The sequence below is a fragment of the Penicillium brevicompactum genome (genome assembly GCF_028827555.1).
Source record: "Penicillium brevicompactum strain IBT 35665 chromosome Unknown utg000009l_segment0_segment0, whole genome shotgun sequence".
In the NCBI taxonomy this organism is placed as follows: domain Eukaryota; kingdom Fungi; phylum Ascomycota; class Eurotiomycetes; order Eurotiales; family Aspergillaceae; genus Penicillium; species Penicillium brevicompactum.
The window spans coordinates 1-12,226 of NW_026623212.1; the positions used below are offsets into that span (position 1 = coordinate 1).

General features: G+C 39.3%; 1 protein-coding gene across 1 annotated transcript; it reads right to left on the reverse strand.

Annotated features, from left to right (window-relative positions):
* Positions 1-4,266: 4,266 nt before the first annotated feature.
* Positions 4,267-6,709, reverse strand: N7506_011451 (uncharacterized protein; the record flags this gene model as incomplete). The annotated part of the gene is made up of 3 exons (XM_056960742.1): positions 4,267-4,844; positions 4,885-5,192; positions 5,250-6,709. The coding sequence occupies 3 exons, from the start codon at positions 6,707-6,709 to the stop codon at positions 4,267-4,269; spliced, it is 2,346 nt and encodes a 781-aa protein (XP_056805276.1).
* Positions 6,710-12,226: the final 5,517 nt, after the last annotated feature.

Genomic DNA, 12,226 nt, shown 5'->3' on the forward strand with positions numbered 1-12,226 from the left:
TCCTAATCCCTAATCCCTAATCCCTAATCCCTAATCCCTAATCCCTAATCCCTAATCCCTAATCCCTAGTCCCTAACGTCGCAAAAGATAGAAGAGCGTTTTAGAGAATAAGTGAGTGATTAAATAGAAGATTACAAAAAAAGACAAAATACTTCTAGATAATAAAAGTAACAAAGAGACGAGAAAAATGAATAGTACTAATACAAATGTCCAAGTAGATCGATATTCGGGTATTATTATATCGTCCATTATAAAGGGACAAAAGGATATTGTATATAGTCGCGATTAAATAGGTGTATGCGAAAAGGCATGATATTAAAAGAGCTATTTTCAGCACTAGAATAGGCCAGTTCTAGCCGTCCTAGCATAAATGGTTTTTATTTAGAAGGAGATATAATAATATCTATTAGAAGTCTTTAAATATATCTAGATATAAAAGGATAACTATAAATAATATAATTATAGTAATAGATATAATAATATATATTTAATATCTCCACACTTACTAACATATATATAATATCCTAAATAGAAAGTAAGAAAGCGCTAATATAATATAATTCTAAACCTTCACTATTAATACATAGAAATAATATAATGCTATCTTTATCAGATTCAAGAATTCCTTCTTTATAATAACTAATATTAATCTAATATTAGAAGAAACTTTATTAGCTAAGCTATAGATCTAGTAGCAAGTAATCAATATAAAAAACCTAACAATCTTAACAAGTTATTATCATAGCTTAACCCTATTCTTCTTTAATAAAACTATATATAATAATCTAGCGATAATATATTATCACTTTATTAATAGCTTTAATATATATAATAATCTATATAATATAAAAGAGTTATTCAAAAAATAAAAGCTATAATTAGAGGTTATATTATAATAAGGATAGAATCTCTCTAAATAACTAATAATATATAAATAGAACTAGAACTAATAGTCTATAGACTAGATATATTAGATAGCAGCTCTAATATTAATATAAGAAATATAGATAACTTTTAAAAACTATTAATAGAAGCTAGTATATATCTAGGATTTAAAGGAGTCTATAAGTTAGTAGATATAAGTATTAGTAGCCTATTAGAAGGAGCTATTAAAAGAGTATCATTTATTAGAGAGATATTAGCTAAAGATAATAAGTTAATAGTGAATAGGAATTATAGTATAAATTAGAAAAAGGTAAAGATTGAATTACAAATTTAGGATAATAAGATAATAGATTGAAATATATAGATTAAATAAAATAATTTAAAGGTTTCTATTAAGGTTAAGAATTATAAAGTAATATAAATCTTATAATATAGGAAAATATATATATTAGTATAAAAGATAGTAAATATATATCTAGGTATTATAAGATACTTATAAAATAAGATATTATAAATATATAACTAGAGTAAAAGAAATATTAAAAATAATAAGAGTAATAGAAATAATAAGAATTATAGAAATTATAAATCTTATAGGAGTTATAAGATTTCTAAAAGTTATAAGAATCTTAGGAATTCTAGAAAGAACTTATATTATAATTAGAATTAGTTAATATTTAAGATTTAATTAGTTATTTTAAAAATATATTTATTTTTACTTAATTATATAAGGATATTTAAAATCTTAGTATATTAACTTTCTAGTAAGATATTTAAAATAATATTAGATATATAAATAAAACAAGAATCTTTATATAATCTATAGAAATTATAAATCGAAAAAATAAAAGTTAAGAAAGTTATACTTACTTTTATAAATTAGTTATATTAAAGGTTTTTAAAAGACTAAATATAAGATTCTTAATAGATTTTAGCTAAAAAAAGTAATAAAATAAACTCTATCTTTATTCTATCTAGTCGTAAACCCATTTTTTCTAGAATTTCCAATCTTATTAAAATTTTAAAAATTTTAAATAACTCTTCTATCTATAATTCTTTTTTACTTCTATTAAAGGAAAAACATATAATATATAACTATTAGGAATAGAACTTCCCAAAATTTGAATAAAATCAAGCTTGTTCCTATAGATTTACACCAACTTTTATACTTAAGTTACATCTAGTCTAAAAGATACTAGATCTACTTTTATCTACTATAGTTAATTTCTGCATCTAGACTAGATTTATCACCCTTTATAGGATAGAGGGTAAATAAGTCTACTATTTTTAATACCTTATAAATATAGTAGAAATTAGTAGAAAATAGTAAAAATAAAGCGGTCAAGAGAGGGGGGGCATGCCCTAGTAGGGGGGTTAAAATGGCAGAACTGGGGTGGTTAGGGAGGGAGAGATATTATGTTTTCTATATATTTAACTATTATAGCACCTAGAATACTAATAGACCTCGACAAATCCTATAGGACTAGCAAAATTTTAATCCCATCTCCTAGTCCCATCACTTCTATAAGACTAGCAAAATTTTTAATCCCAAAACCCTGATACCCCCATAGGACTCTTATAGAGGTGATGAGACTCCCATATAGTCCCATCAATTACATAATTTTACCAAGAATCTCCTATTTCAGCTGAATAAAATTGCTGAATAATAATACTATAATTCTTGTAAATCAATCTTCCAATAAATCGATTTTATTTAAATTTTCAGGATTAATAGAAATCATACTAAATAAACTATATTTAAATTTTGAAAGTGTTATAACCATAGGATAGGAAGTTATTAAAGAAATAAGAAATTGGATTATCTAATAAAGATATATATATTCACGTTCAATTACTAAACTCTACAATTTCTATAGAACATCAGTAATTTATACAATATTGTTAAATAACTCTTTAATATTCTAAAGGTTGATAATTAATAAATAGATAGATTAAGTATATATATATAACTTAAAATAATTAAATATTACTTATATATAAAAGATAAAAACAGGCTTCAAACATAAAATAATTTTAGTCTTGACATATTTGCACTATTTACAGTCCCATAGGAGTCCCATCAAAGTCCCATAGAAGCGGACCAGACCTCTTGGTCCCATGCTTAGCACTCCCATAGGACCTGATAGGACTCCCATATAGTCCCATGGGATAGTCCCATAGGATGACTCCCATGGGACTTGTCGAGGTCTAAATGCTAAGCATTTTGCATCTAGGGGGTGTGCCGGGAGGGGGGGAGTAGGTCTGTTATTTTGGTGCCTTATATATATGATAGAAATTAGTAGAAATTGGTAGAAATAGGGCGGTTAATAGGGGTAGTAAGTCTGCTATTTTTGGTGTCTTATATATATAGTAAAAATAGCAGAAAATAGCAAAAATAAGGCGGTCAGAGGGGGGTGCTAGGGGGGTCCCCCTAGGGGGGTAGTAAGTCTGCCATTATTGGTGCCTGATATATATGGTAAAAATAGGGCAAATGCTGAATAAAGAGCTCTTATTAGTCAAATTACCATTTATTTAAGCTAGGTGCCTGGATCATCTAGTAGGGTGCTAGGTCTGTAATTATATATATATATACATCTATATTCTAACAATAATCTATCAAAATTTTAAACTATATATATAAGAATTAAGAAAGTTGCACCAACTTTTGTAAATCAGTTGCACCGAGGGTTTTTAAAAGGCTAAGTGCTAGTTTCTTGGCAGATTTTGGCCAAAAAGGGTAATTAAATTAACTCCGCCTTTATTCTGCCCGGTCGCAGACCCATTTTTCCCAAAATTTCCAACCCCATCAAAATTTTGAAAATTTCAAACAACTCTCCTATCCACAATTCTTCTTTAATTCTACTAAAAGAAAAACGCGTGATGTATAACTATTAGGAATAGAACTTCCCAAAATTTGAATAAAATCGAGCTTGTCCCCATAGATTTGCACCAACTTTTATACTTGAGTTGCACCCAGCCCAAAAGACGCTAGGCCCACTTTTACCCGCCATAGTTAATTCCTGCACCCAGGCTGGGTTTATCACCCCCCATGGGATAGGGCGGAGACCCAAAATAAAATAACAAAGGCTGAGAGGCGATACTTTGACCCGCTTAAGCAGAATGTCTCTCGCCTCGGGCCGACCCGTGCCAACTACAACCTTGTTGCTGTCGGTTGTCATGCGCTCCGACTTCATGGTATGAGCGCAGTGCTTCGTATATGGTCAGTAATCTATGCGGCAGCATGTCTAGAAAATTGGGCTCATAAAGCACAAGTGTCCGTAGATCCCTCCTTCCAAAGTTGTAGTGATATATATTGTTACAAAATTCATGTCTAGATAGCCTTTCGGAGAAAACCGATCTATATTTTCAACAGACCAGACTCTAGCGGCGACGGAAGACGCCTACGACAGCCTGACGTATTTTCAACACGAAAGGGGTCGCATTTTCTGCGTAGCATTTGAATAGTCCGTCTTTTCGATCTGCCAATGGCCTCAATCCCCCGAGTGCTAAGGTCCCAGCAGGATCATCTTCTTGAGAATTATCTCCGATCCACCCGGGAAGTTCATCCAATATTTTGATATCCGTCTTGTCTGTCTTCATGAGTAACGGAACTTTGTCCCCTAATGTAGCCCCTATTCTCATCATGGCAAATGAGTCCAGCTGAGAAGTCCAGCGAGGGGTCCACGCTGCGTAGGCTGCAAGCGGGACAAGGATGAGCAGATCTAGTCCAAGTAGACACGATATGATGATTATGCCTGCTCGAGAGATAGACGGTACTTGCGAGTCGGCTCCCAAGTCATAGCTCACTGCCAAGGATCCAACTTTGCTCTCCATCCAAGCTTTATTGGCCAAGAATGCGGCGATTTTGAACGAGCTCTCCACCAATGAGGCGGGATTGTTCGGATGAAAACCAAGATACTCACTGAAAATATCCAAGTGGAAAAACCTCATCCAGTTGACTATTTGAAAAGCCATCGGATCACTTTGGGTACACCGTACCAACATTCTCTCGTATGCATGTTCCGGACGCATGATGCATATCTTGCATAGAGGTCCATATCTTGGGGTCCAAAATGAATTGCAGGGGAAGTAAATTCGTGCAGAACTCAGTAGAGCGACTCAGGTCATCATGGATTTGACTAGGGCTTTTGTACCCAAAAGAGTTCTGCTGGAGGAAAGATCCTTCGCCAAACATAGCCAATGCGATGGTAAGTAGAGGGCCTTTGTTTTTCACCGTCTCAAGGGGCCGAATTGGGCCATCTGTACTGTGACCGGATTTTGGTTCGTTCCTGCGGAAATCGTGGTGACTGCGATATCATCATGTCAGTTCAACAGAGTAAGACGAGCTTATTGTTGATTCTTACAGGATAGGGGATTGGGCTTCCAAATCAGAACCTTGCGTCATGCAATCTATTCCACATAGGTCATTGGGATCTTTATCCAGCAGAGATCCAGCTACCTCGCCATTCATGTAGTTTGGCAATTCAAAATATCCCGCAGTTGTGTTGAGAGTGAGTTTATAGAACGTATTGTTCCACGCCTCGCTGCTTTTTAAGGTCATATTCAAGAATAAATCCTCGGAGAAGTCTTGCCGAGACCTGGTAGCCTTCCATGGTGTCCTGGCCAGATCACCAGGCATACACGCCTGAATTGCCCACCCATATGATGGCGTACTTCGCAAGTCAGGAGCACTTGCGTAATCCATGAAAAAGGAACCATGCGTCTGCTCACATTCCCTGGAAAATTCATGAGAGGCGATCTGAGTGAATTTTGTGCTTGAGTTTATACGAGGAGCGAACTGCCTGATGAGCCCGGAGTTGAAGCCAACGGGCAGCTGTGCGAGAAAGGCGTCGTTTTCTGGTGGAACCCCCAAGGGGTCAAAATGTCCAAATGAGACGGCTAGCTGGCTGCATGCGCCGTTAGACCCCAGTAATTCTGGAGGACAGGCATTGTGCAAATCATACCACAGCAGTGACTGGAAGTCTGCAGTAGTTGCAGATGCCATAGCGGCTCGAGTGAGGACTACAACTTTATTGCTGTCGGTGGTATTGTCCAAAACTGCATCATCAAGGGGATTTCTTGTACGTGGATAATCATCTTCCTGAAACTGATTTGGAATATCACCAACAAAATCATAGGTTTGCGGTACGGTCGGAGTCTTGATAACTTTTGTGGAAAGGAAGATTTGCTGCATAGGTGAAGTAACGACACCAAGGACATTCAAAAAGATAGCCAACTGCAACAGACTGCTTCCGTATCTATTCCATTCCGTTGTTGCGACAAACGGAAAGATTTTTGCATATGACGGAATGTTGGTCCAGGTTTTATCTGCCAGTGCCATGGTTTGACGAAGGCTAAGGCTGCCGTGGCTCTGTCGTCTTTGAATAAAAACGACAGCTGTGCTTGAGCACACTGCCGTTGTGAGTGGTAAAGTCAAGACACCAACGAGAGACTGTAGAACCCGAGCAGCACGATACCATTGTTGATTGCGCGAATACAGGGAGCGTAGCTCCCTGGAGATTTCTACCATCTTCTGGAATCCGTCGTCCGAAGTGGAGAAGGGATACGGACTGCCATTCCCAATCTTGACACTGTAATCTTGTGTTGTCACCGGACGCACGGATAGAACACAAGTGAAAATCCACGCACACATGGCGAGTGCAGCGTAGAAACTGGCCAAAATTAACACATAGCTTTCTCGGCTCATTGAGGAGGTCGGCTGAGTAGAAGCGCTCATCTGACAACTTTGTTTGAGCTTCTCGTGACAGCCAGCACAGGCGCCTGCTTCACGACGGCTAGATGGCTCCTCTGAAGAAGCTCGCATTGCGTCCGTGTATCAGGGATATCCGATATGTTGAAGTGTTGAAGTGTTGACCTATGCAGTTTGTGATGCCGAGCGTTTTCTGGCAACGGTTGACGGCCGACTACCCATCTGTTAAGACAACGGCTGCGGGCCAAGGGGTCAGCCACGAGAGGTATGCAGACTAAAAACGACGGTCTGATTGTACTAGATTGAGGGTGGCGGAGGAAAGAGGAAAGGGAAGGCATGTTGGTCCCTGGGATGGGGGCCAATCCCCTAATGCCAACTCCGCCTGCCGATCTTCACCCTTGCAGAAGGCTTAACAGGAGGCAGCTATGATTGATACATGGAAGGTCTTACGGAAGACAAATTTATATTTCCCACATGTCCATTGGCTGATATGGCTATGTGCATATGCCAAGCGGCCTAGTGTTTGGGAACAAAATGTGATAGTCCAATCATAATGTGAGTGGTGCATTGGTCGCGCGATTCGCGCGATCTAGGGGCCAACTCACTCTGAACCTATACCCGTCCTAAGAAAAAGATATAATGTCGACAATTGATGGATCGGTAAGGTCTCGTACGTAGCAATGGATTATCACTAAACAGTTGTTCCTCTGAATACATCCGTCCGCCTGTTATATACATACCAGACTCAGGGGCTTGCTTCTTAGTAAGCTTCTCTTGTGGATCCTGTCCCAAACGGGCTTAGTGGTAAACTACCACTGACATAAGCCATTTTTACTTCGCAAAACTTGGAATGTTGGGGACCCTCTGTCCCCTTATATGCTATGTCACGGTAACGTGACTTGGCACTTCGTGCTAGGAAATTGCCCGATACGGCAATCATACTCAGTCTCACAGTCTCGCCAAGACTTTAGCGCGTTCTACGCTTTTAGGTAGGCGGTGGTGTAACGGGGTTCTTCTCCATACTTCCCCGTGACAATGGATGCCTGATATTCCAGGCAATGAGAACTCATGCCTCAGGGGTTCGGAGCTCATGGATCGGGAGACTACCGAAAAGGATCAAAACGTCATACAAATCGATGACGAATCGACGCAGACTTTCTACAGCTCACAGGACTTAATGGCTCCCTCGATGGATGGGGTATTTAAGAGAAAAAAGCGAGGCTCCTCTCTGATTCTGATCAAGAATCAGTCTTGTATTCAATAAGACAATACTATTGAATTCCCCCTATTTACTATTGATTCCTAACCGAATCGACGTCTATTCTTATCCTTCCTTTTACCGAGTTGACAGGCATTACACCTGACAACGTATAACCTTCACATCTAGGCATAAAAGTCAGGACATTAAGCCAGTTATCTCCTATTACATAATCAATCTCCCCAAGAACCTTGGAATTGATTATGAAGGGCTCACCTAACACTTTTCCCAACAAATAATGAACAAATGAAAGCAGCGGAGCCTGTCTTCAGCTCCAGGACTCCCACCGGCTAAGCCCTTTCCACCACACATTTTGGGATTTTACCTGTATCATCTCATGTTAACTTTTTCGATATTTGTCTAACCTATTTGTAACTTACCAAGATTACAATCTTCAAGCCTGCCGGCAAAAATAAACCACTGCCCAATTTGGTTATAGCCCCATCGCCTTGGAGCCCCGTTCATGTTAGAATTCTGAAATGCCTGGAGAAATCTTTTACTTTCGGAGCCACCACCTGTAACTTGCGCACCGTTATCCCACATGCAATGGATATTTCGTCTCACTTGATCACCAGCAAGACTGATTTCCCCCACCTTGTCACACGGTTTGGCGGGGCATGTTCTGGTTTGTACTTTGTCGATTCCTTTTAACCGACATGACGTTGTAGGAGGAGTTGGTGTTGAAACCAGTCCAACGCCCTCGCCCTCCGCACGTATGCGACACTTGGGAATCGTATCTGTATGTGCTCAGCTTTGATCACTACTCATCTGACTTGGGGAAATATTAAGTGCTCACTTATGTTGCAGAACTTAAGCTTTGTTGTAGAAATCCACCTTTTCTTGTTGAAATTATAGCCCCATCGCCTAAGAGACCCCGACCCTGTCAGGAATATAATAAAAATTCGATATTTCACTTACTTTTGTCCCTGCACACTTCCCCCTTGTCCCAGATGCAGTCAATAGTTATGATACGACCAGCAGATCCTGACTTAGCGCAAGATGTGGAGGGACAGGTATAAAGGGATGATGGCAAGAAGGTGTTTGTGCGGCATGTCGCAGCAGCAGCCATGCCAATGTAAACGAAAAGAATATAAAGAAGCATGTTCCAGTTCACTTTATTCCTTTGGGTGTATTTCCTCATTGTAAAAATAGGGTACAGCCCGATGTTGTTTTGGCCGGTTGTGGGATATACGATAGTTAGGGGGAGGAAGGGTCAGCGCTACTTATGTCTTTTGAGTCTTGAGAAAGCTCCGAGAACCTACTGCCACATGACCCATATAGTAAGTTTAAACCCACCATTAGACTGATGGTAATCCTAAATGTGAACTTGGAATATAATGACTTTGGTGTAAGTCATCATGCGTAACATGATTCTTCACGAGTCTAGGCTCGGGGAACTCTCGTATAAATCTCCGCATGGGATTGAATCTCGTGGTTGAGAATTTTGTGCTGAATGATTATTTGACAGAGTACGGTCAAGATCTTGGGATGTGATGTTCTAGACTGCATATATCAAAGGATCCTGTATGGTTGCTGATATTTAAAACTAACCAAGGACCCCTCACCTTAAGCGCACGACTATTCTTTATGCTAATAGGATGAGTACTAGTGGCTTATATCGTCTGGAGCATGTTCTGGCTAATCGCCCCGCTTTCTCTACATGATAATTCAAAACTCGCCTGTTTGCGGTTTGTCGCATGATACCACTACAATAGCATACAAATATCAGCAAACTAAAAAGTTGGCTAATTAATATCAGTAAAGACCGGTTCAAGGCAACCAACAGCATTATTTATTTGTACTAAATACAGGGCTGCAGCACTGCTGTACTGATGTTGTAATACCGGACTAAGCACTTGGTACCGTCGTACCTTAGTGCTGCAGCACCGGACGAAGGGGTCTAGTACTGCCGGAGCACTAGTATTATAGGATCTAGATCAACTTTGAATTATCGAGCGCGATCATCCACCGTTCGGAATAAAGTTTGTAGATCTAGTTGTGACTTTTAAGTCGCTTTCTTGCGGAAGTCTTAATATATATGCTATTATAGATAATTCCTTCTTCGAAGTTACTGTCTGGTTTTTGGTTATATATAAAAAAGGAGAAGTAGTCCTCTTCTACGAGTACAATGATCTCGGGGACCGTCCAAATTTCCGATGTAGAAACACTATAACCTTGGAAATATTAAGATATCCATGCTAGTTTCGTCTGCATTCTCTAAAAATGCGAATAGTATTAGATCTCGGCCTGTGTAGCTTTACGAAACTTTGATGATCTTTTTCTTTATGATCGTACTGGAACAAGAAAGACTAGATGCGGGTGGATATCCCTTTAGTCGGATAGACGTTCTTTCTATTCATCTGCTGACCGGAAGTCTAAATTAATCCTGAATAGTTTACTCTTCGAGGTTATTTACTTACTAAGGTTGAGTTTGCCTATAAAGTCTACTGCCATAGCCGTTTCACAAAAAGTTTGCAACTGCTAATTAACAAACTCAAATTCAACCGTGGAGTGACGATCTGCAGGCTGAGTTTTCCATGGCCAGGGTTGATTTAGACTTCCGGGTAGCTGCCATGAAGAATACGAGGTTTGTCCCGGTAAATATCAAGGTAATACGGGAACTTAACTTCGAGAGACGACTGGATATTATTGGTTCCTATTGCACCAGAGCTTTTATTTAAAAATAAAAATGTTGACAGAGTATTTTTCCTCCTATGAACAGCATTGACTTGATGCCAATGGTAGTAGCATATCATGGAATTTTGAAAGATACCAATACCCGTGGATCTGAGCTCATAAATTGATCTCCGTCTCTCAAGGAAACATTAGGAGAGGACCCCAGGAAGTTATTGGGCTGATCGAGTCAGTGGTCTAAAATATACAAGTTGAGCTAACAGAAAAGTTTTATTAATTTCCTGTTTCTTTTAATTGCTACGTGTAATGAGTGATCATATTGAATTGCATAAGCACGATCTAAGATACTGCAAAGTGGATATGACATGCGCCATGAAGCTCACAGACCCACAACAATGTGTTAGGAGGCTAAATTAAGGACCATGATCCTCAAGCCAGCCATGGTATATTCGCATCTCCCAGTCTGGTGCCAAGAAAACCAAGTGAATTATCCGGGGTTCTAAGCGGGCGTACGCCAAGGCCACGTATGCCAAGACAGCGGATACGAAGTGATGCTGGAACAACATGAGGTCTATCATTGACATTACAGCCCGTTGATATGTGCCAACTTTGCTGATCACGGACCAAACTCATACTTAGGTGAAATTGCCATCCTAAATTACTACTACAGTCTTCTCAACCAGAGATATTCTTGTTTCAACAATTATATAATGAAAAATTACAAACAGCCCTTGCATCACACTTTGGCGGCAAATAAACCGAATCTAGAGTGAAGTCATGATCTCATCAGTCGAGTCAGTGCTCTGGATTTCAGATTTTGCATCTCACTCTGACTATCGCTCTCTCTTTGGCTGGCCATCCAGTGCGCATGAAACTTGGAGAATGTGAATAGCATCCCCATGGCTTGGGTAAACATAGATAGCTTTGCGAAGAACCACAAATGAATCAAGTGTAAAATATTAATGTCGATCGAGGCGAGCAAGTGGAAACTGTTTCAAGGTTCTTGGTGATCAAATATTACAGAAGTTCAAACCACTTTGGAGGCATTGAAGCGACAGGACAGATAGTAATTTAGATAACACCGTCGCCAAATTTGAACAACTTTTCTCATTCTGTGCTATCCTAATTGTCCAAACACAGCCTTCGCGCTCTGAGGTATTCAAAATCTGGAATTGCGCTCCGAACCCATCCTTGTCAAGAAATGCATCAGTTGTTCAGACAACGCAAGCAATATTTCCAACAGCGCGGTCTAGTCTCTGCTTGGATCAGACTCGTATTACAGCAGCAATATTGGCTCGGGTATCTAAGAACCGCTCTTGAACTCATCAACTCAACCAAGTTTCCTTCCCTCGGTCGGCATTCCCCGCGAATCACCGAGAGGCTTTGTTTCGCTTGCTCCGGATTGAACTAGGAAACCGTACATCGGCGATCTTGATGAAGCGTTGTTGGCCATTTCCGGCATACCCCTCGCCTTCATGTCATCCTGCCCAGATGTTGGCAAGCCCCAGGAAAGGAGTTGCTCTTTGTCAGGAGCTTCAATGGCAGTGTTTGCATGGCTCAATGGCTTAAGAAATGGTTAAATTACCCACCCTACAAACATTACTTTTGTGTGTTCTAGACCGGAACTAGGTATATCCAGGGCTGCCCTCGTTTGAACAGTCAATTGCACCGAGTCTTGACGTCAATATCCATTGATCACACGGTGCATACTGCTGCTTTTGTGGTTTAAGAAGATCTTA